The sequence below is a fragment of the Calypte anna genome, chromosome 28 (genome assembly GCF_003957555.1).
Source record: "Calypte anna isolate BGI_N300 chromosome 28, bCalAnn1_v1.p, whole genome shotgun sequence".
Classification (NCBI taxonomy): domain Eukaryota; kingdom Metazoa; phylum Chordata; class Aves; order Apodiformes; family Trochilidae; genus Calypte; species Calypte anna.
Window position 1 is genome coordinate 3,977,496 of NC_044273.1, and position 25,757 is coordinate 4,003,252.

The following is a 25,757-nucleotide window of genomic DNA, read 5'->3' on the forward strand; positions in this document are numbered from 1 at the left end:
TGATCTGCCCTGGCTGGGGGAGAAACGGAGCCGACGCCGAGGTTCAAACCTGTTGCTGCAGGGGTGAATAAATATTTAACTAGCTAGCTTGAGTGGCTCCAAAGACGTAGGAAACAATGCTTTTTACAAACCTTTCTGATTATAGATTCAAACTGACATTTCTTCATGCTGCTGAGGCCCAGCTGGGGGGGGACAAAAGGCAGCAGAGTCAGCGCAAAGGAATTTCTACCTCCGTGGATTGCTCCCTCGTTTCACCACTTCCTTGTGCTTCAGGTGAGAGGAAAACACACTGATACTGTAAACATATTCCTGAGCCAACACAGGTAACCAGGATCCATATTTAATAGGAAAGTCAATTAAGGATTAAGCTGCTCAGCTAATAAACACAGTGTGCCTGAATATGAAAAGCATGATTAAAAATACTTGTGCTAGGTCTTGTTTCTTGCTTTCTCCTAAAAGCCCAATAGCAGTGGATTGTTTAAAAAAAGGAAAAATGGTAAGGATCACTCAGGGTAAGTTTTGCTTTCCCTTTGGGAATCCTTTGCCACAGAATGGGTTTAAAGAGCAGTGTCCTGGGTGAGCTGAATGGAGCTTTCAAACAGATGGTGGTTTGGATACAGTAAGAGGTGCCCAGTTCATTAAGAAGAAATCTTAAATCATGTGTATGAAAGTCAAGGTGTTGTGTTTTATCCTGTCCAGGGACAGATGTCCAGGGGCACGGTTTTGGGGACCGATTTGTCATGAACTGAGCATGCAGTCCATGTCATGGTGGGTCAAGCAGAGGCAGCCTGGGCCACCATGGGTCCAACCGCAGTGGCAAGGAACGAACTCGCCTTGCACTGCCAGCTCTGTTTTCACCAATGACACAAGCTGTGTTTTGATTACAGACAAGGCAATTAAGAGGCTCCAGATCCAACTGAAGTCCAGGACAGAAAACAACTGTGGCAGGAGAACCGCCCTCAACCTCAGCCAATGCATTTGCTGCCTGCACAGGGAGGCATCCAACCACTCTGCTATCTGCAGAAGGCAAACACAGCAAACACGCCTTAACCCCTTGCCAGCCACCCATAGCTGAGCTCCCCAAACAAACCCTTACCCCCCACCCCTTGCACGGGGGACTCCACTCCACCCCCTGCCCACCACGCTGCCCAACTCATTAGGCTAATGCAGGTAATGAGGTTCTCACGGGTTTTTTCTCGTTTTAACTGGCGAGGTGTATTTATAACCAGCAGAAAAACGTAGGAGGAAGCCAGCACGAAGCCGGCATTGACACAGCTTAAAATGGCTTGTTTTGGCCAGGATATGTGGCATTCATGCCAGGGCTTAGGTTAGTGTAATGTTATATGACGTGCACACGGCTGTAATTCAAAGCCAGAGTCCCACAGAAACAGTATCAGAGAGCTTTGCATTCCCCCCCACCCCCTTCCAGTTTTTTTTCTCTTACTGTAAATGGCTGCAAGATCTGTCTTTATAAATTTATCCATGAACAGCCCTGCACACACACACACACACACATGGAATCAAACTTGAGTTACAGTTGCAGTGGGAAATGTAATTTAATTTCCTAGCTGTATAGTCATGATAATGACCTCTGTAGAAAAGGGTTCTTGCGGTTCTAAACAAAAACAAAACCAACAAAGGAAAAAAAAATAAAGGAAACCCAAGGACTAATCGCCCACGGCAGTAACTCCTTGGAGTGTGTGTTGCAAGCATGTGATCTTAATTTAGCACTCCAGAGTTTGTGCTTGTTTCCTGAATTTCTGCAAGTGCTGAGCGGCATCGCTGCTATTGAAATGCATCTGACTCCTACTCCTTATAAAATTCTGTATTAAATCATGTTATACATCCACAGGATCTTTTTACTTGACTGCTTTTCCTCAAGACTAACTCCTTCTCTCCTTGTCAGAAAGACTGCAAATTCAGTAAGTTGATAAGTATTGTTACAGTTTCGTTAGGTAATTTTTAGCTGTAAAACAATTTTTAATTTTTTTAACTGGTGATCATCTCTTTTCTTGTAAGCATTTATTTGAACTGAACACTTCAACATGACACCTCATCCGAGAGCATTCATGCCTAGTAAGGTTGAAAAGAACTATTAAAAATTAAATAAAACTGTGTCCAGTGAAGACTGGGTATGAATCTAAAACTCCATAGCCGACTGGGTTGACAGAGAGTTGATGCAAGAAAGAGGGTGTTGCCAACCCCTCTGGCCTGTGGCTTATGTCCTTCTATTATTTCTTCATTTCAGAGAGCCCAGAAGGCAGAAACCTAAACCCTAAACCCCACCAGCAGCAGTTCTTGGGCTGCACAGGACCAACTGCTCCCAGGGCATTACGACAGCAGTAATGTGCCTGGGAAGAGCTTGGCTACAGAGATCCACCCCACTGTAAGGACCACAAAGACTTCTGATTGCTTTGGTGACCAACAACAGCAGCTCACCCATCCTTCCTGAATGTACAAAACACACCAAGGAACTAAAACAGAACAAAAATCAAGAGGTTAATGTGCTGCTCCAAAAAGACTGCCAGCAATTCTTGACACTGGCTGCAGTTATCAGGCAAAATTCTGGAAATATCACAGTATGTTGAAGCAAACTTTCTGTCAATTATTCACAGTGCTCAGCTGGTCAAATAACATTTATCTCTCCCTTTTCCTCAACGCCAAAGATGTCCCAGGAACAAACCTCTTAAAATGCATGGATTCCAATGCAGTTACCCACACACAGGACTTCAGTTCTCAGCACCAAGTCGGAAAGGAGCAAGTGCCAAGTAAGTTCAAGGCTTAACAATCAGCACTAAAATTCAAGTGTTATTTATAAAATAAGATATTACAGTACATAATGCCACGACCCCACTGGACTGGGAGTTGGGAACATTAGGAGGTCTGTATTTACACAGGAACAGATAAAATTAACTGCAGGTGCCTCCCTTCCCATAGACAGTGACTTCCAAAAACAACACACTGTTGCTAAAACGTAAAGGAAACTCTTCCCATTGACATTTCTCAGGACAACGTTACAACTCTTATCTCCTCTATCAGTAAGGATAAGAAATAACTTGTTTCTCCTCCCAAGCCTTTCACAAGTTACGTGCTCATGTAGAGCTACAAGGAATGTCTCAAATATTCCAGCATGGGACTGGTGCCATTTGCGAACCCCGTGTATTCGGCTGCTTCCTGCAAGGGAGGAACAGCTGCCACAGCTGAAGCCAACAGAGATGCTGGTGCTGTTGCACGGACCTGTTAGGATCAACAAATGTGAGTTGAGAGAAGATAAAAGGGTTTGGAGTTGTGTGCCACCTTGTCCAGACACGATAATGGAGGATCTGGAGGTCTGTGAAAGAAGTTGTTGGCTGCAGATAGGGGGAAAAGTTTGAGTTCTGCTGTTGATAGAGGAAAAAAAATGGATAAAGGGAGATGTCTCTAGAAAGGCAGCCTCTTTCACACCAACCTTTTGATGACTAGACAGTGGAGTAATCTATTATCTCCTGTGCTACAAGTGCTGGTGAAGTATTTCCCTGGAAACTAGAGAAATTCACTCATATGTGAGTTACATCACGGAATACAAAAAACTTGGAGAAACCCATACATACAGACACACACACATAGTTTTACATTGAAGTCATCTTAACATGATGAATCCTGAAGGAAATCATCAAGCTCAATGGATCCACAATGCCTTTGGTCTCTGACTCTTCATCATTTTAAGTTATACAAGCTTCTCCAGCTACTACACCAAGTACACGACATCCAGGAGCCCTGAGTAACTTCAGATACAAAGTCTTGGCTCCATGGCTGGAGTCAGTGAAACAGCCCAAGTGCCACCTCTTTTTTCTGGGGACAGGACTTCTTGGGCTACAAACCCAAATCAAAGTCCCTCATCTTGTCCCTTTGAACCTCCAGACCAGGCTCTCATTGTCAAAAATCTCTTAGACCTTTCTGTTTCTCTCCCTTGAAGGTTTTAATTCCTGCTGCCTCTTTCACCAGGAGATGTGGATGCTTCCTGCTCAGTTATGCCTAATATTGCCCAGACAGAATAAAGATTAGAGAAAGATTTTCCTTTGATGCATCTTAAGCACTGTATGTGGTGGTTACTCTGTGGCAGCAAACCCTGTGTGAACTGAAGTTATGGAGCAAAGGATCTCTCTCCAATGAGAGGTAGGAGACAAAGCTCCATGAAAAAATGTAATAAAAACTCAATACAAGGTCTGTTTTCATTTTCCTAGTACCTTTTAATTGAGCTGATTGCCCAAGCAGTTAAAAACAACTTGCAGAATTCTGGCTGAACTGTTGGCAATCAAACTCAAAATACCAAAACACAGAGTTTGATTTGAAAACACAGCAGCACTGTTAAAGGTGGGACCAGTGTCACAAAGTGCACACAAGGATAGGGCTGAGAAGTTGTAAATACTTTACCTGGTGTCTACAACAGTGTTGTTGTGCCATTCTCTGGCAAGCAGATCCAGCCTGTTCCTTGTACTTTGTGTTCAAAATTACATGGGAGCTTAGCACAGCATAAGGGATCAGAAATAAACCACCAACCTCTTCTTGTTTGCCTGGTTTTCCTTCATGTGCCAGCCCCAAAACTGACACCACATCTTCAGGCACAACTCAAGAGTCCCCAGCCAGTTATCACTGAGTAAAATGCTCCAGGCTCTGCTACTCAGTGCCTTTGATGGCTTATAATTGAAGATTACAAAGCCACCACCCCCACTCCTGTCCCACAGGTACCTGAGGACTGGGCGGCCTGAAGTTTCCAACCTTCAGCCCTTCTGACAGCAACTTGGAAGAGTCACTAAGGGAAATCTGTCTCCCTAAAAATGCTGCAGAAATATTCAGCCTACCTAACCTCTGGGGAACAAGGAGATTTGTAGGGAGCAGGTAATTTTAAAGCAGCTTGGACATTAACCACCTCATTTTGTACTTTAAAGTCAGAGCAGACAATTTGTAATTTAGACCAAGACATGAATTTTCCAAGTTGATTCTGGGGAATTTTTCCATAAAGCTTTGCTTGTAATTTTACTCATAGCTTTGAGACTGCTTTTTTGTCCTCATGGTTTGTTAAATTTCAATCCTTGTTACAACCTGAGGATTTGGACTCATCATTCAAGGGAGAACATGCTACCTGGGAGCCTCATGAAAGCTTCATGTTAATATTTAACTATGTATTATTCCTCCCAATGCACAGCATCTTGCAAACAGCCCTGCTGACTCTAACTTGCTCCCCTCAAACCTGCTCACGCACCTTGTGATCCCAAAAGACACCAAGAAAATATCCCTGAGGTGGTCCAGGAAACCACAGATGTCCTAAACTTCAAGTGTAATTGAGTTTAAAGTCCCTACCTGTACTTTATTCTGAATACAGGGAAGGATCTCCGGGCTCAGAGCCAGCCAGGTGACCAGGCTGGGGACAAGCTGGTTTAGTTCTTAGTGACCAGCAGCATGGCCTGACCAGAATAAGAAGTCAGCAGCTTAGTGCTGAAGGAGAGAAGATGCTGCATCAGGACAAGCCATAAAAGAGAAGTACAGGAGTTGATACCAACTGAGAAACAAGCAGAGATCTGCAGAAGTGGTGATGCTCTAAGGAAAAGATCCATTCAGTTTTTTCAAAAACACAAGCTGTGACTTTTACCTGCCCTGAAAGTCTGACCTTTGCTTTCTGCACTGAGAAGGGAGGGGTGAGATTGGCTTTTCTCAAGGCCACAGGGAAGGATGCTGTAGTAAACAAGGCATGAAAGAATGAAAGCCAAGCTGACACATTCAGCTACATGGGGACAAGGTTTGGATAGGTTATGTGAAAAGATGTGGAAAATGTCACCCAGGCACACAAAACAAGAGCAAAGCTGTAACAAAAAGGACGTAGAGTTTACAGCAAAGAACAGTGGGGCTGTCCATAACCAAGAAAGGTAATGGACTGGGTGGAAGTATAAGATTAACCACAAGGAGATTAAACTGATAACTAATGATCTACACAGAAACGTCAGCGAGAGGTTAAGATTTTAATCTGGACAGATTTGATGGCGTAGTCATGAACTGTAAACACAGATACTGAAGAGAAATTGGTGTTTGTGGATGGAGATACTGAAAAGAAGCCAAGGGGGAAAGATGCAACATTATTTTTTCCAGATTCCCCCCCCCCCTCCTCACCTTACCTCCCGGAGAGGATGAGGAGGGAGACAACTGAAACATCCCCTAAGGCCCAGTTGTGCCAAGACATACCTGTGGGATGAATTTTCCCATGAAGCAGAACTAACTAGCTCTGCCAACCAGGTTTGGTTTTCTTTTTTTTTTCCCCCCTGAAGTTACCAGGCTACATAAAGTGTTTTAGTGCCTGGCCATGGAGCACGCTGCCCAAATCCACGCCAGCCACGGGACGGCTGCGGTGGGACCCGGCACACAATGCCAGGCTCTGTCCCTCTGCAGCCTCTCCAGGGAGAAAGGGCTTTGCTCTGTGCCAAGAGAGGCTGATTCCTGGAGACAGCAGCAGCAGGATGGAGACTCTGGGTCTCCAGCAGCCCCTGGAAGCAGGCAGCACCCTTGGAAGAAGTGCTGCTGGTTGGCTGCCCGCTGCCCAAGGCAACCTCAGGCGGGCAGGGATCAAACCAGAGGAGTTGTAGCCCACACCAGGAGCCAAGACACAAAAGGACTTGCCAAAGGGCTAAGCCATACACCCTTCTCTTGCCAGTTATTGCCCACATACATACACCCAAAACTAAATACTGCCCAGTGTATCTTCCAGTGATTTAATAGGTGTTGTGGTTTGCCCTGAACCTATAACAGGGTTTTTTTTTTCAGAATTATATTTGAACAGTGGAAAGGAGGTGGGCAGGAACTGTCTCATCCACTTGGGAAGAAAGGCACAGACTATCTGCACCCATCTAATATTCTTTCATCTATTCTTGTCATTTTGGCCTCATCAGCTCATGCTCACTAATTCATACACCCTTCCCTCTTTGCCCAAAGCTGTAAGTATGCTCTCCACAGTTTATTTCTAGGTATAAGAATTCACTGAGCAGGACTGAAATAGATACTGTGCTTGCAGTCCCAGAGCTGAGCAGTTGAGACCTCTCTATGAAATGTATTTTTATTTACTACTTGCCCATGTCATCTTCAGCATACCAGCAAGGCCCATTTTCAAATAATTCAATGTATATTAATATGGGACACCACACAAAGTAACTCAGCTTCATCCAGACAGTATCTGCTTCATGGTTTCTCATTTCAAAATGATCCCTACAAGTTTGGATCTCTATGATGTGTGCTGTGTCACACCAGCCTGCTTCTCTAATTCAAGTGCCAAAAGAGAAATTATAAAAATGACCAAAAATCACACAAATGCAAGTCTGAGGAAAACCAAATTGCTACAGACCAGTACAAAAGCCATTAACTCTGTTGCACAAGACACCCTCAGCAGCTATTAATCTATTTCTCCTTGTAAATTATGCAAGAGAAAGTTGTAATCTGAAGGAATTTAATCCCAAACTAGTTGTGCCATGCCAGCAAGGAAAGGCCAACAGTGAAAGAACTGAATCTTCTGAATTAAGATCAGAGGAGAAATTGGATCAACAATTAATTGCTTGCATTATGAAAATTCTGGTTTGTTTCCTGCCCCTGCTGTGGTAAACTCTTAAAATACAACTGACGGTCCCTGAAGTCACTTTATTCAAGAAAAAGGAAGTACAGGAGTGGCAAAAGTCTCATTATCTGTCTGTTAAATTACTCTCAGCCACTGAGAGAAACAGGATCTGCTGACAAACCTGAACCCTGTGCCACGATTGCTAAAGAGCTTCAGCTGCATGGATGTTTATCAGCACAGGAGTCAAGATAGGGTCTAATCACCAGCTGCCATCAGCATTGTCCATTGCAGAGCAATTAAGATTCTTCAGATCTGGTCTAATTGATACCATAGCACGAGCCCTGACACCACCCAATCCCTGCATGGGGTAATTACTGCAGGGGAAGGAAAAAAAAAAAGCTATGGAAATCATCTTCTGATGGAGAGAGTCCTCTGCAAAACAACTACACAAAGTAGTGTTATCTAGCTAGAAAAAGAGATGGGGCTCTCCCCCACATATTGGTTTCTTCAGGGACAAAGAGTCTCTTCTCAAGCAAACTGGGGAGGTTTCCAGTCTCAGCCCAGAGCTGCTGTTATTGAAAATGATCTTCAACTGGAAAGGAGCCGAAAAAGTTTTCAAGATGCCGCCCAGTCCATCCACCTGTCCAAGGCCAGATCAAATACATTACCTAAGACATTTCTGACAGTTGTTTGTCTAAACCCATCTTAAATCCTGCCTCAAGGTACTTCCTGCTCACTCTGATCAGCTCCATGTTGCAACCACCAAGGCACAGAGAGGGGCACAGAACCACCCGAGAGGTCAACGGCAGCGCTGAGAAGAGATGGGTGCTGTGGAAGTCCCCATCCAGCCCAGGATCTTCTGCAGAATACTCAGTATGAAGTGAAGCACTTGACATCTTGCTGAGTCCTGCTCGGCCTCTCCTTCAGCATCAAAGCAAAGATTGTCTTTGAAACTGTGCCACTTCAAATCAGGGTTTGGGTGGATGGATGGTGTTGGCAAATCTGAGCACCGAGAGACCTGAAGTGTGTTTGAAAAACACAATCTGGAGTTCTTTTTGTTATCACAGATTAGAGCATGTGGAAAAACATGCTCTTCCCCAGTGCTGATCAATAAGAACTGTCATGCAGCAGCTCCTCCTTTCACCAGCAGAGCCATGCAAAACACCAGGAGGTTTTTCTTATCACACCCACCAAATTCACACCCTGTACGGGCTCCAAGTGAATGCTCTGTATTCCCCAGAACAAAACCTGAAGTTTGATGCAGACACTTAATCCTAGCAGACTTGCAGACCAGTTTTGTGGACTATAAACTTGATGTCTAAGCACTGAAAGAGCAGCCAAACACTACACCAATTATTTAGGCAGCCCGACAGATAAGGTTATGGCAGTGAGGAAGAAAAGCCTGAGGAAAAGGTAATCTACACATCACATTGCTTTTGCTAATTTAATAGTTGTCAAAACCTGCCCATGAGGTCAGAAGTTGTTTTGGATGAAGCACCAGTTTCCATAGAAATGCCTTTTCATTAAGACTACAGGTAAGATTCTACTGCACATTCTGCTCTCTCTTTGGCCAAAAACTCAGAGTGTGCAGATTCCCCAAGCCTAAAATCCACAGGATTGAAGGAACAGAGGAACAGTTTATTGAGCTTTTAAAGGCTTCACTTCAAATACCATTTTAAAACAAAAGCCTTATTCCTTTTAAGCTGAGTTAAGGCTCCACTGGGTGAGACTTGAAGACAGTCTGACATCACACTGAGGAGCTCCATTTCCTCTCTGGCTTTTGGGAGCTTTTGGGGGGTACTTACCAGGGAACTCTTGGACTCCTTCATCCCCCACTGAAGCTGTGTAAACACATTGATTGTGATCAGCCTTACTTCAGAAAGATGACATTCAGAAAAGACTGCAGAAAAAGCCCAGAAAAAACAAGTCCTATTTGGTTTATTAAATCATTGCTGTTACGTTTTTATCACCCATAGAATTTAATTGGCCTGTTTTTGCAGGGAAGACAAGAAAAACATTGGTCTGATGCTCAAATTTTCATGAAAACTGCTCATGAAGTATTAAAATCCTTGCAGTGTTGTCATGCAACATGGATGCCTAATGAAGTTTAAAAGGGTAATAGAAAAACGTTTCATTATCCTGGGATGCCTGCTGACTTGCACGTGCCTTGTTCCTAGGAAACTCAATACACTGGTAGAGCTTCTTGCATAATTCCTACAATTTTCTAATCATGTCTTTAACAGTGTAGAGAATCAAAGAAAGGTTTGGGTGTGAAGGGACCTTAATGATCATCCAGTTCAACCCCCTGCATGGTCAGGGACACCTCCCACCAGCCCAGGTTGCTCCAAGCCCCATCCAACCTGACCATCAACACTGCCAGGGATGTGGCACCCACAGCTTCTTTGGGCAACCTGGGCCAGGGGCTCAGCACCCTCAAATTAAAGAATTTCTTCTTAATGTCTAACCTGAATCTCCCGAGTCTGAAACCAAGATCCACTTTTGATTACAGACATTTTATGCCCTTTCTCAGCCACAGAAAGTTGCCGATATAGCAGAGTTTTAGTGTGATGCCTGAAGTTTCTGCATGAGACGTTTACAGATGCTCTGTTCTGTGCAATACCTGAAACTTGATTTCCCCCCAAACAAACCCTGCAGGTCTCTTAGTGAAAACCTCAGTTCCTACATTCAGACATTTCAGAACAAAGAGCTTAGAAGCAAACAGCATCTCACTCGCGTTACCTAAAGCAAAGCTGCCAAGTTCAGCAGCTCTCCCACAGACACCAAACAATCCTTTTCTCCCAACACACAGGATGGGATTTGTCCCTCTTCACAGCAATCATGGGGTAAAAAAAGAATCAGCCAGCAAGCCCATTTTGTGATGTAGAAACCCCCTTGTATTCTGCCACACGAGGTTACACCTCAAACCGAGTTCTCTCCTCACTGCTCCTACCTCTTCAAAACACCCCGCAGAGCCCAACCTCTCCCACCCCATCCCTTAAAGCTTCCCACTGCAGTAGTGCCCTGTGCTGTTAATAGAAACAAACCAGAGAAAATACCAAAACTGAGCTGGAAATTGTGCTTACCTCCAAGCCATGCTTGTCCCCTTAACCAACATTCAAGCACCACACAGAATTAATTCTCATTTTAAATGGCACAACACTGATGACTCTAAACAATGCCAGCCCTCCCCATACCCTCATTAAAAAAAAATCTAGATAAAAATTACAAACACACCTCGTTGGAGTCCACAGTATTCTAGTGACTGAGTGCTGGTTTGTGCACTTCTGCAATGCCAGCCTCAAATTTGGGATCAAAGCAGCAACTGAAATCCCATCAGGTTCAGCCCCACACCAGACAATCCCAGCCAGGACCCCACAACTTCTAGTTACCCTATTTTTCATGTTTCTATTTTTCCCTAGCTAATCAACAGCCCTAATTAAGAAGCATAAACATCCCAGCAAGTTCATTCACATCCCTCCAATAGGAACTTGCAGACAATTATAGGATATAATTGGGAAGTATGATCATTGAACTTTTAACCAGCTATTGTTACAAACTGAGAAGGGATTTTAACAGTGCTGCTTCCTCCAGGACACAGTTGGTTATTCACCAGCTCTGTAATTAATCAAAAGGTCCTGAAATCCTCCACCTTTCAGTTAGAAACAATCTTCTTGCAGGGCACACCTGGGTTTTTGACCCTTTTTCTGCTCTTCTGGGGTGTTGTTATTTTTTTAATCCTTGTCACATCCAAGTCCTGATAAAGATGTTTCAGAGAGCTTTGCCAAGTGACATATTTCAGTTGGGCTTCTTACACACACTGAATGCACTTCTTTGTATGGACTCAACAGTTCACAATCCCTTCAAAGCCCTCTACAACAAACATTTCCAGTTCCTCCATCATAAAATGAAATTATATCATCATACACACCTTAAAGTTACTTTGCTCTATTTGCCTAAAAGTGAGGAGGCATCAGAACCGCCTTTGATTTAAAATACTTTTACAATTCAGTAATATTTTTAAGATTCAAAGTCCAGAATCATTGTTCTGCCCTCATCAAGGGGGCTGGAAGGAGGAAAACATGCAAGTTATAGAAACCAACCAAATTCTTGATCTTTGCTTATGGCACAAAGCACCTCCAACACTCAGCAGGATTTGCTCTGAATAAAACCCACTGTGCCAGGTGAGCCACTTGCAGCACTCCCAATCATGCATTACTAACTCAGGTTAACCCTGTTGTTCAGAATTTTTGTTGTTTTTTTTTTTTTTTTTACATTCTGTGACTTCCTGCTTCTACACCCATGCTCAGCCAACAGAATTTCCCAACAAATTCACCTGCCAAATATTGTCTCTCTTCTTGCTTAACAAAGGGTAGTGAGGGTTCCCTTGTTTAAGTGGACAAGGTAACATGGAAATGCTCTTGAAGTGGAAAAAATAAGTATTCTACCTGAAGTACCTTTGGCATGCCACCCTTGGAAGTCACAAGCAGTTGATGTCACCACTGAGGACTGAGCAAAGATCTTAAAACATCTCCCAGTAACTTAGTGCTGCACCTCTGACTGTGAAGTGTTAAACTCCTCCCAGCCTCAACTACACTGAGATCAACAACAATTGTTTTGGGGAGGGGGCTGGGGAATTAAAAAGCATTAAAATGGAAAGTCAGATGAAAACTTCTCCAAATTTCACTGTATTAGCAGCAAAATACCACCAGCAAAAGGCACTGTTCTCCTTTTTAATTAACCAAACACATTTGCCTTGAAATTAAGACAACTTTTGGAAAAACTGTTTACTGCTTATTAAAGGTTGGAGAAGCTAGAAAACAGTTCTTGTTCACATGCCCTGAAGGTGGAATGGCTCAGGCAGTGAGTTCTGTCTAAAGTGTTGGTCAGCAATGGGCCGAGCTTTAGGTAAATTACCTTTGAGTAAAGGTTGAGTAGCGACGAAGCCCAAGAAACCAAATGTGGTGAGACCATGGGAGTTGCACACCTGGGGATTTCTTAGTAAGCTGAAATCATGGTACTGAAATCTCAGCCTTGGTTCACTGTTAAAAAGAGACCCTGATCTAGATGATGCTTTACAACCCTAAGTTTTGTCTATTGGTTTTGAAGGGAGTAGCATACTCTATTCCACCCCTTTTCCTTCAATTCTGGGCTGTCTCGCACCACCAAGCACCATAAATCTCTTAACTGCTCTTAATAAGCTAAAGTGAATTAGTTTAGGATGTCTGGCCTGTTTGGAAGCATCACAATAGCCCCAACCACAAGCACTACATGCACTCAATAAAGCTGTTGCTTGGCAAGGTTCAGGACAGACGTCCCAGCGAGATTATCGGGTGTCAACTTCCATCTGGCATTTGTCAGAGCTAGGGGGAAGAAAAAAAAAAAAAAAGGCACTTCTTATCAGATCTCCAAATAAAATGAGCACTTCCACTTCATCTGCTTGCAACTGGAAAAATTTCTTTTGTGTTTGAAGCTTTAAAAATATCTTGCCCTTGAAGTTGGCTAAGCCTGTTCGGTGCTTCGAGACCCCTTTCCCATACAAAGGTAATAAAACTAAGCTTCTGGTTACAGAAATTCCCAGCACATAAAAATTACAGGAAGCTGTTGCTAAGTAATATTTCTACCTAAGTAAACATCACAAAACGTTTCCCACACACACCTCTGAACTTTGTTATTCAAACCTGCCTCGAAGATGTTCATTGCTGCAGTTTCTTCTGGCCTGGGTCTCTCAAGAAGCTCTGAGTGCTGCTGCACTGCAGCTGAAAACATTTTAGGCTGAGCAATGTTTCTCTCAGTGCTTTGTTGTTTTGCTTGTAGCAGGAAACAAAGCAAGCTACTAAAGCTACTCTTTAGTTCCTCATCTCTTGCCTACCTGGCCCAGGGTTTTCCCTGGGTAAGTCACAGGAGAACTAAGAATTTTCATTCAGGATGAGCAGAAGAATCTGAATTTCATCATATTTTCTAAGGAAAGCCCATATTTCATATACCCACACTATACTCCAGCCATGAGACCCCTCAGTACTCACCAAGGGCTCTCTGATATTGCAGATCATTCTCCTGATCAATTTTATTTCACCATTCCACTTTTCCTTCCCTTATTCCACCTCCAGATGACCCAATATGTTATTAAAAGGTTGAACCCTGCTTTAGAGGCTGTCAAAAACATCAGCCTGCTGCAAATTTTGTATGGACAGAGAGGACTGGATGCAAGAGGAATTGGCAGGAAATCCTCTTTCAGAGGGAATTGTTCCTTCCGTCAGTGGAGTGACAGACATATAGCACTTTTATTACATTATTAAAAAAAAAAAAAAGGCAGAAAAAAATGTAAAGTATGAAAATCATGTTTGGCAGATCTAGACAGAGGTCTAGGAAGCTGCATTTCCAGCATTTTTGTTGTCTGCATTCTTCAGCAAAGACACTCTCTGCATGAACATGCTGCACCCAACTAAGAGCTGTGTTTTTAAAGGCAATGAAGTATGTATGTAAAAAAAGCAACTTATAAAGCTGTGGGTACAAAAAGGTACAAAACCTCCAGAACAGGAACAGCTCTTGGCTGCCATAAACAGCATAAACCAAACATACATATTTCCCTCCCTTCCTACCCAAAATACAACATGAGTTGCCCTTAACTGAACCAACTGGCTCTTCACACCAACACCAGCCACTGAGAAGAAGGAAAAGCAAGCTTTCAGGAAACACATCCCAACCACTCTGAAGCCATCTCCACCTCCACATCTTTGCACTCAGACTCAGACACCTCAATATTGCAACTGTTTTTTCAAAGCTTGCAGCTGCCCACAAATCATTTCAGTTCCTCCCAACCTTAGCTCTAACATCTGGAAGAAGATCCTGTATTTTGTTGTCTTGTTATCACCAACTGAAAAAAATTTCTGGGCTGGAGTTGTAGCTGCAAGGATGATTCAGAGACTTGGATTTGTGCCTCAGAGATAATTATACATTAGAATTGGAAGTGTTAAGTTTTGGGGTTAACTGGGATAGCTGTGCTGATTAAAATGAAGAAATTCCAAAGATGCATGATCAATATGAGACCTGTCAGGGATCACAGGATGGGTGCAACCACAGAAAGCAAGTAGGGAAAGACCAAGGACTGGTGGGGAATACATGGGGGGCACCCTGGACCCCACTCCAAGATGTTGCCATCTTCCTTCCCACCCATTTGGGACCTTTCTGTGACATCTTGCAGCCTTCCTAAGTGAGATCTCTCAAACTTCTTGCTTGTCTCCTAACTTTCTCCAGCAAGACTCAAAGCTTAGCAGGCTGGAAAAGCTTTGCCAGCTTGGGACTTGTCTCTGTCAATTGACACACACTCTGGAACATCAGAACAATCAATATCTGCATGTTCTTTAAAGATATTTTTTTTCTGTTAGACAAAACAGCAAACAAAATCTCCTGACCTGCAGTCCCAGGGCAGCAGCACTATCAGCTCAGAAAACCACAACTTCCCATCCTGAGATGCAAAACAAAGCAAAGCAAACAGGAGATGCTACACCAAGTTTTATAAAACAAACCAGGGATACAAATAACCTGCCTTAAAACAACCCAAAAAGCCAAACTTCCACAAAGAAAGTTACACTGAGCTGGCTGTATTTCACCCCAGCATTGATTAAAAGACAAAGAACAACAACAACAAAAAAAAGAGCAGAATGCTTTTCAACAGAAAGAGAGGAGACTCCAGCACAACATTTGCTGCTGAAGATTCCCAGATAAGCTGCAAAAATGCAGAGGGAAAGATTTCATGACACTAATACCCTCAGCACTGGGAGTTGTTATGAGGCTCTTCAGGCTAAGGAAAGCAAAGTACAATTCACACAAACTCTTCAGAATTTTGATAAAACAATTCCATGTGCAAAGGACACATTGCAGCTGGCAGGAGAACAGAGAACACAGCAATTCCACCATCAGGTTCACTAAATAAATGCCCCTTCATCTCCACCCTGGTTACTGGTGTGCATCTGTGCTGAAAATGCTCCCCAAAAAAGCCTAAAAGCCTATTTGAGCTGTTAAAACAACATCAGTAGCATCCAGGCAGGAGGCACAAGATAACACAGATATCAGCTTATTGAGAACACCAGCCACCAATAAATAAAAGTACAAATCTGAGGATTCCAAAGAAAGAGAAGTGTGGCTTGTGAAGTGGGTTTGAAAACACATACCTGGTAGGAGTGTTTCTTCTCTACATCTTCTCCAAGGAGCATAGCAAAGCAGGTGGCAGCAGCTGGGTACAGTGACTTTTGAAACCATTTTCAAATTCTAATTTCAATTTCCAGACCAAGTCAAATGGATTTCCCAGCCTGGTTTCCTGTGATCACTTGGCTAAGGTGTTGTGTGCTGCTGCTCAGGTATTTCCAACCCATTTTGAGCTGGATTTGTATGAGGGAGCAGAGATTTCTGCCCCAATGGTAAAATATTCCTACAGGTTTCATGGAAATATGGAGTCACATAAAGGAGAGAAACCATACATTCCAGACTGCTGCAGCACTGCCCCAGAAACTTCACAGGAATGAGGGACATAATGAAGGGTTTAGCCACAGAAAACAATTCAGCTAGTTCTTTAACCTTATAAAACAGCAGAAAACATAAAACATGAATGCATAAGAAACCAGGTCTCATCACTGATAATACCTGCAGACCAAAAGAGCTCATAAACTAAAATGCTTTATAACCTTATTTTCTTTCTAAAAAGGAACACACATGCACACTTGCATCCTCTCCCTCATACCCCATTATTCTGGCAACAAAAATAACCATTTTCTTTAAAAGGAAGCTAGACAATTTGGGGGTGAGTAGTAGCAGAGGGGAAACCACATTAATTTCTTTAGTTTATGTCTACTGGTAGGAATTCCTTCTCAAATTTGGCACTTAGCACTCAGATTTGCCCTTTAAAGCTTGGCAAGAAATTCTCTCCAGCCCACAAGTTTCCTAATTTCATCTTAGGACACACTGCTTCATTTGGATGCACTACCTCCAGAAAGACAGACAGCCCTAAATGTGTCACTTTTACCTCAATTCACTTTACAGTCGGTCAAATTTAGCAAAAATCAAAGTAAATATATAATCAAAACTGAACTTAAGGTCGGTTCCAAGATTGGAAAACACAAAATCTGCATGGAATTCTGAGCAACCCCAATACAGTTTAAGAACTGGAACTCAGGGTTTGCAGCAGCTGATTTTCTGAGCAGCCCTTCTCCCCTGAACCAAACCCCCAAAGCTCAGTTATTTCACCCTCCCCAGGCCTTTGCTATGGACAACCCCCCTTCCAGATTCCTTTCTCCTCCTCCTTTTTCCCTTCAGGTCTGACTTGGCTTCCAGCTTCTTACTCTGTGCAAACATTGCTCACTCATCCACATATATTACACTTTCTTATGGCAGAAAGGTTTCAGGAAAAACCTACCTGTACCCATCTGGAGTTGGGTTTATTCTGTATTCCTCTTCCCTGTATTTTCCTGGTTTTCCCTGTCTTTTTTCCCCTGTATTTCCTTTTCCCCTTTTCTGCTTCTGCCTGCTTCAGCTTTTCAGTCAATCTGGATTTTTAACCCCTTACCCAAGCCTCAACTGAGATCCTGATACCAGTAACCCTACAAACCAGGGGTTACACTCAGTCTGTTACACTCAGGAGCTCTAGGCTGTCCCTGACTTTCCAGAGAACCAAACCACAACATTTTTGGATACACAGAAGTGAAAGAACTGCTACAAGAGCCCCATCCCAAAGGTTCTCTCTTTACCCGAGGTGAATTCAGAGCCTTGCTTTTAGAACCTATGCTGAAAGATAGCAATGAAGATGCACCTATTAGCCCCCAGGAGATCTGACAGCTTAAAAAGTGTCAGGAAAAGCCCAGTTGGCAGAGAGGACCCTGCACACCCACCTCTCTGACAGCGATCGTGGGTCCAGCAGCGCTCAATAAAGATGCCATTTATCACAGTAGGAGGACAATTGCTCTTCCCTTTCACTGTTCCTGGACACACATCTCCACACTCTTCTTTGTCATCCTTGTTGGCCACGATGTAATTGTCTTCTACAGAATCCAAAATCCTTGACCAGTCAATGGTTGACAAGTAACATAATTCATTGTTCTTCTCAATCCGGACAGCACCCCGGGTAATGTTCATCAGGTTGTAGAGCCCAATCTCCTTCAGATGAACCATTTCAAAAATGACCAGGGCATAGTTAAAAAACAGGTGAGTTCCTCGAATCACAGTGAGGTTGGGGAAAAGGCCCTTTAAACTCTCCAGGCCATACACACGAAAAAGCAGCAAGTAGTCTGTGATCATGGTCAGCTTAGGAAAGCTGAGCTCACGGAAATCTTCAGGCTTGGTTTTAAACATCAGCAATATTTGCAAGTGGCCCTCAATCACAGTGCAGTTCTCCAGCATGTTCAGCCGGGTCAAGTTGTTGCGAATGTCCATGCTTTTGCAAACTGAAAGGGAAAAACCAAAACCAAAAACAAAAACCATCTTATTTATTAAGAAAAGGGAATCAGTTCAGTTTCGTAAATACTCGGTTTTGTGTGACTGCAACCTAACACACAGCAACACAGAAAGGTCTTTTTCGATCAAACGTGCTGTAAGAAATCCACTCCCTGCTACACAGTTACAAAATCAGACAGAAAAATATATTTCATAATTTTTCCTGCCACCTGGAGCTGCTGGGTATTGGCTCTATCACGACTGCAGTTGTAACACCAGCCCGCAGGCGTCATTTGGAGTTTACAAAAGCAAGAGACGTCCATGCAGCAGAGTCTGTTTTCTTTAGATAGCTGCCAGCGACACACCTACCTCATCTGAGATTGTGCAATTAATGCCCCTGGATTAGAGGGAGTCATTTAGAATGGTTGCAGGGAGGGGAAGACAGGGAAAGAATAATGGCTAGGAAATGGTAGTGCTTCAGATGAGACAAAGATGGAAATGCAAGAGCCTGTGCTCCTGCCCAGACTTTGCTGATAGGAGTAATTTATTGCACTAGTAATTTTTGCCCTAAGCATTCTTCTTGAATTAGGTGTTTGGGCTTTTTTTTGTTATTCTTTTTTCAAGGTTGAAGATCTACCTGGCCAGTTTATATATTAGAAGCAGTAACCCAAAGAACTGTCAAGTGAACAGTTCCATGGAGAATAAATGAGGAGTTAAACAGAATACAGTGCATCCAGACAGAAGGAAAGCAAAAAGCTTGGATATGGAAATTTTCTTCTTTTTATCACGAAGCACAGTTAAGAATGAAGAAAGAAATTTAGAGCTTCTGTAGCACCAACAAAAGTCCTGGTGAAAACCCTCTTAAAACCAAACTTCATCAAAAGGTACAGCCAGACTTTGGGCATTCAAGGGTGCAAAACAACTGTCTTACTGTCTTCTGAGTTTGTTTGTTTGCTTTTTTATAACAAAAATAAAAGTCATCCAGCAAGAATCAGGCTTTGCAAAACTGATGCAGAGACAGATGTTTAATGGGTACAACTCTAACTCCTCGTGGTTTTACACAGACCACTGCTGTGTGGGTTAAAAAGAAATTCTATGCAAATGTCTTAATGATTATTCAAAGATTTGCTCCACTGCAAGAAGAAAAAGAAAATCTGGCAACACTAGGATAGGATTTGAAGCAACCTTATTGCCCAATGGGATTTTTTGGCACTATATCCAAGTCGGTTCATAAATTGCTTTCTGGAAGAAAAAGCTAATGCATGCAGTGCCTCAAAGATCAAGGATGTACTTTGAAAAAGTGGGAAAGGAAATCTAGTGACCCACTAGCAGCCACCTCTTTGCCCTATGAAAAACTGCAGCCAAGCTGGAAGTAAGCCAGAAAACTGCCTTGCTGCACATCCCAACCTCAAATTCAATGTGCAAGTCACCAGTGTAGCTAAAACTGTATGATAAATTCAAAATCCAACACCATGGTTCTTATTTACTGCTTGCTGATCACATAGCCAAACACAGCACACTGAGGTGGGACCCGTGAGCAATCCTGTATCACAGGATGAAGTACTGCTTGGAGTAATCTGAACATCTACAGCTGACCTCAAGGAAAAAGAAAGGTCAAAAGACACAGCTCTGCAGACTAAGACTTCCAAGAGGAAAAGCTCTAGGCTTTTATTGTGGCTCAAGGCCACAAAATGCATCTATACAGTAAGCATAATTACTTGAGTGTTTCATCATTTCGATGAGAACTAGGTAAGTCACTAGAAATTGGCCACAAGCTGGCCCCCAGGCAACACCTGCATTCACACAGCTCTCCCAGGGCTGGAAAGAGACAGGTGAAGCTCAGGAGTAAACAACAAAGCATTTTGAAGCATTAAACAATCACATAAATCTACCAGAACTGGAGCTACACATCCACAATCTGTCAGTCCTTTTGCATTGTAGAAATAGTTTTGTATTTTTTCCCCAGCTCTCATACAAAGTGTTTGGACTCGATGGTCTTAAAGATCTTTTCCAACCAGAACAATTCTGTGAAAAGGAATTATTTGTCCTTAGTGCCAGGCAGGCAATTCCACACATCCTGGCAAACCAGGATGTGAGCAGAGTCATTCAAACTCTGCTGCTTTGGAAGCTGAGAAACAGCAATGTCATAAACTGGCACCTCCTCTGCTGGGCTTAAGGGTTCCCATCCTGGGGGGTTCTGCATGAGCCCTTTCAACAGCAGATGATGTCAAATGCTGATGTTACCCTGGTATAGCAACTGAGGAAGCATTTAAAACAAATTAGAGGTTTGTGTCCAAAATAAACAATTGAATAAAAGGCTAATTTAACTGTAAAACTATAAAGACTGAAAGAGTTTATACAGATTTTTTTTCCACATTTAGAGAAAACCACACTTAACTCTTTTTCTTGTTCTAGTTCAGTTTGGTTTTTTAAGTGATAAATACCCCTGTGGCATCTGAGCTCTCTTTTCTACCACCTCAGGGATTAAGAATAACAAGGAGTTAAGAATATGTGAAATAAAATATGCTTTTTTGTTGGAGAGTTCTCCATCTTTTCATGCTTTTGAATTCTGTTCAGCAGCTTGGATCTTCTCTCCATGCAGTAGCTGCTTAAATCACCCCATAAATTTATTGTTACCAAGACAACAAGAAGCAGTTTTAAGCAAAGTAATAAGTGTTTTTCCACAGCTTCTCTCAATAGTGTTTTTTTCTGCAGGGACAGGGGAATTAATCAACAACTCAGTATGAAGACCAGGCAGGTTTGAGCCCAGAAGGAGAGCAAAGTTGAGCAGTCAACTATAATACAGACAACCTGGTTTCAAAACCCATATAAATTGGCCTTCAGGAGAAGAAAAATCTCAAATTGATTCTCCAGTAGCAGACCCAAAGCTATTCCTGTTCAAGCTACTGCCAAAATCTTTCCTCAATTTCAGCAGAAACAGGCTCTGCATCCAGCAGCACAGCACTATGCTGCTGGAAACACTCCTCTGTCCCCAGTTATTCAAAGTAACTTAAAAAAAATAATCCTAAAATCATTACAATCATGTTTCATCAGCCTCCCCCCAAGAAAAAGGCTGCAAGGCATGCTTTTGAAAAACAAACAAACAAACAAATCCCAAGATGCCAAAGCCTCTTGAACAAACTAGTTTGGTGACAACCTTTAAAGTCCTGAATGAAGAAACAAGATCTGATGTCAGAGGTAAACTTTCAAGATAGAGTCTAACCAGGGGAAGAGTTGGAACTTAAGCCTTGTTTATAGTAAACTGTGTGGATACCAGACCTTAATGATTCACTGCTCAGGAAGAGCCCAGGATGATGTAGTATTGCATTTAAGATAACTAATAGTTAATCCTGCATTTTTATGGTGTTCACTGCCAACCTGAATAAACTATTTAAGAAAAAGTGCACTCACTTGGGTCAAGTCAAAAGCTTTATAGTTCTATATACAGCTGACTTTTAGAAGTGGTAGGAAAGTGGAAAAGGGGCTTTCAGGTGTTTCTTAGGATAACTGCTGAGACAGGGAAAGATCCTGGTAAATGACAGGTTACTAGACAGGACAGTAAGAAGCTTCTAGCCTGCTGTAGCTGTGGTATAAAAAACCTTAAAATATCTAATTGGGAAAAATTATTTAACTTCAATTTTTCACCTCAGCCATTTAGATCTGAGCAATAAAACAAATTCAGATACAGACTCAAAAATACAACCCAGACAGCTGTGATTCCTATGCAAAGACTAAAGGGAGTGAAGTGACAGCATCCCAGGGCCATGGGAGATCACCCAGGGTAACAGGAGCAGCCAATGCTGCCAGCCCTTAAGATCCTCCTGACTTCAGAGAGAGCAGGAGCAGGTTTTACACATCACCTATATCAGCATTAACTTATATTCTGCACAAACAGTCACCCCAAAAATGACCTCCACAAAGCTCCTGGGGTTTACAGCCTATTCAGAGTGACAGTTTGTGTACCACCTCACTTTAAAATAGCAGGAGGGCACTCTGGGAGAGCTGATAGATGCAGTTCTTGCCTGGGTTTGACACAGCTCTGCCCTGCTGCAGTTGTTCTTTATACTCTTGGGAGCAAAATTTCATTTTACACTGAGTCCCTCAACAACAAAAAATTAATGCAGGGTTGAGGTGGAAAAAATGGACCAGTTTCTTAATGAGTTTACAAGCACCACAAAGTCTGCATGAGCCAGAAATAATACTTAAGAAGCAAATTATTTTAAAAGGCTATTACTACAGAAATACAAAGTGCAATCTGCCCCACTTATTGACTTAGGTAGAGAGACCTCAGCTAGATTTCTACTCCCACCATCAGCTGCATACAGGGGAGTACGTGTCCAGCACCTAAATTTAGGTGAAGAGTTTGGAAGGGGAGGAAGCATACAGTAAACTGTAGTAACTGTATTAACTAGTTTCCTTCTAATTACACAAAAGGAGCCCAAAGAAAGTTGTTCAGTTGGTAGCTGCCTAAAACTAGGTGAGGTAAATCCCACCCTAAATACCACAGCTAATGAATTGACGTGCATGAGTCATGTGCAAGATTTATTTCAAGAAGTTGTATTATGTTTACACAGTGATAAAAAAAACACACAAACCTGTTTTTCTTCACAAAACAAGACATATGTATCTTCACTTTATGCATAGGTCAGGTCTCCTTTCCTTAACCCTTGCTCCTGTTCCTCTCAGTAACTTCTGAACTCACCATGTAAAAGAGGAAGCCAGTTCTCATTCCTAGAAGACTCAAGAAAACTGGGGATGGGTCAAGGATGGAAAATTCAGCATTTCCATCTAAAGGACACTTTAAGTGTGAACTCAAACCATCCACCCAGTTTGCATACTGAGCCACCTACACGTGTACTATAAGCTGCTTTCCCCCAGCCTTTTACCTGGTGCTGTCTAAAAGAAATAAAGGAAAGACAAAGAAATGCAACACAAGAAAAATTACACCCGGTTGGGCTCAGAGATGGTGGGGCTCTTCTCACATCATTATCATGTGCATGTTTGGAGAGAATGCAGGACACAACTCTCCCAGAAAGCAGCTTTCATTAGTCCTGTTGCTCAGGGAACAACTTGTTTGCTTATGCAACTACTGTAGATGCATTTACCCTCTGAGCCACACTGATGAAGGCCCTCGAGTCCCTGTGTTGTTTTCCATCCACACTGTAGCTCTGCCTGATCTAATCATCCTCAGAAAATGGAGTCAAACATCAAAGCAGATGAAAAACCTTTCAAATTAGCGACCTTATCAGCCAAGTTGTCTGTAAAATACTTTGAAAACTATTTGTGCTACATGAAAGGTAGAAGAAATACTCCACCCCAGACTTTGCTTGGACTCGGTCTGGTGCATTGCTGCTGTTTCTCCATCCATGAATTATAGAGCATATTTTCCCAGCATGTAGTAACCCAGCAAAGATTAGGGAATTAAGATCATAAACACACTTGCAACCCAGAAAGTCAACAGGATTTAAATAAATAAATAAATCAACAGCTTCACTGCAGTAGTGCTAATAATGTTTTTGAATTAGGGAACTGTTGGACTGAAGTTGTAGATGTGTTTATTATTAGTGCTATATGTCAACTTCCTTTTCCATTTCTCTATCAGTAACTGGCAGGTCTGTACAGGCTTTCCAGCTGGAACCTACCCTCCCAAGCTAAAACTGTACCACTGGCTAGGCTGCTAGTGTAAAAACATGTATGAAGAAGAAACTGGGATATTTTTGAAATACAGAATTTGTCTGATTGCTGGGGGAGGGGAAATGAAAGAAATAAAAAAAAGGCTGTCTTAAGGGTACACCCTGCTCTATTCCCTGAGTATTGAATACATTTCAAAAATGCCCCTAACTGCATTGCCTGCAGTTGAACTGATTCTCTTGCTATTGCTTTTTCCAAGGAGAAAGCTAACAGGTAGACTGTAGGATTGTCTATGGGACAGGCAGTTTGTGTACCCAGATAACTCTCTTCAAATAGTTTATAGTTGTTTATTAGTATACTGAAAGATCACTGAAAATTAAAGCCTTTACCTAGAAGTATTTCCGAAGCAAGTAACCCATCAAAGCAGCTCCTATGGCTTGAACTCATGTCAGCTGTGGATTAACATCCACATGGATACAACATCTTTATATCGCTACCGTGTACTTCACAGGACCCTGTTTAAACACGGATCCCAACCTTTGAGCCTCACCTCCTCTTTAGTATCTGTGGATTTAAGACTTACCTAAAAGTATTCTTTGTGCTTAAAGACAAAACCTTCCTACTCTATGTCTCTAAAACCCTTCCGACACCAGAGCCGGTTCTCAGACCAGCCCAGGAGAGCGGTGCCCGGTGCTGTCCCGGGGAAGAGGCCAGGCCCTTCCTCACACCTGAACCAGCCCAAACCCCGGTCCCAGCCCGAACCCCGACCCAGCAGCCCCTTCCCCGGCACAGGGCGGGGATGCCCCGGCTACACCCTCAAACCCGGCGGGCCGAGACCCGGCGGCTCAGGACGCGCCGGCGAGAGAATCCTGAGGCGAACCGGGGGGGGAGCTCCAACCCCCCCAATCCCAGCTCCAATCTCGGCCGCTGCCCAGACCTCCCCTCACGGCTCGCTCTGCCCCACCGCGCTTTGGGGCCGAAAACACCGAACCCAGCGATGAAGGTGACCCGAGCCGCTCCCGCCGGGAGGGCATGCGGGCCCCGTTCCCCCGGCTCCGCAAGGCCCCGGCCGAGCCGCTCCAGACACCGGCCCAGCAGCGCGGCCTGCGCGGCCGCCGCCCCCCCCCTCTCCCCTCCCCTTCGCCCCGAGCAGGTACAAAGGGTAACCGCGGCGGGGCCGCCGCCCGCCTCAACCCCGAGGCCGCTGCCAGCCGAGGCCGCGCCCCCGGCCCCTACTCACTCTCCCCTCGGCTTCGGCCGCACCAGGCCGCCAGCACCACGGCCACGGCCAGCGCCGCCGCCGCCGCCGCTCTGGGTCCCATGCCCGCCTCGCTGGAGCCGCCGCGGCTCGGCGCGTCCCGGCGGGGGCGAATCAGAGGCCGCGGGGCGGGCGCGGGGGCCGGGCCCGGTTTCGCATCGTCGGGAAGAGACCCGGAGAGGAGGCGCGGGCCCCCTTTATAGCACCGGGCTGCCGGCCCAGGAAACGGGGCGGACGGCTCCTCCCTGCCCCTCGGTGTCTGCCCCGGCTCCGGCGGCCCCTTCCAGCACAGGCCGGGCTGGCGGCTGCCTGCCTGGCCAGTAAACAAGGGGCTGCCCCCGTCAGCTGGGAGCGGGGAGGCGGCAAGAGGCGGTGCGGAGCCGGGACGGGACGGGGGAGGAGCGGCGGCATCCACCTGCCGGGGCCGCCCCCGCTGAGGCGGCTCCGGGCCCCGCGGCTCGGGGAGGCCGGAGTAGCGCCCGCCCCCCGGCTGGGATGGAGCTGTTGGAGCTCTGTTGGAGAGACAGTCACCCAAGGAAGGGGTTTTGGCCTCGGTAACTTTGAGTGGCTCCAACTTAGAGGCTTGAGGAGTTGGGGCAGAGCTGCCCCGAGAGGTGGGGAGGGGGCAGCTCGCTGTCCCCAAGGGCTTGAAGGCCAACTCCAGAGCTGTGACCCTTTCCTTCCTTCTCCTCCTCAGTGATTACAGTTGGAGAAGCTGGCTTGCCCCAGAGAGTCACTAAACAGAGCTGGGGGAGTGGGTACCCCCAGTGTACGACACCATTTTCAGTATCAAAGCCCAGCTGAAACAGCCATTTCAAATTTCTGGCTGTCTGTTGCCAGGATTCAGTATTTGATGCCTTTTTTCTCCTTTTG

At 44.1% G+C, this 25,757-nt stretch overlaps 1 protein-coding gene across 1 annotated transcript in view; it reads right to left on the minus strand.

Moving 5' to 3' along the window:
• Positions 1–25,179, minus strand: part of INSR (insulin receptor) — a 52,257-nt gene extending 27,078 nt beyond the window's left edge. The window contains exons 1-2 of the mRNA XM_030466184.1: positions 24,867–25,179; positions 17,455–18,006 (exon numbers count right to left, since the gene is read on the minus strand). Coding sequence (XP_030322044.1) covers positions 17,455–18,006; positions 24,867–24,948 — 634 coding nt within the window. The 5' untranslated portion in view covers positions 24,949–25,179. The remainder of the gene's footprint in view (positions 1–17,454; positions 18,007–24,866) is intronic.
• Positions 25,180–25,757: the final 578 nt, after the last annotated feature.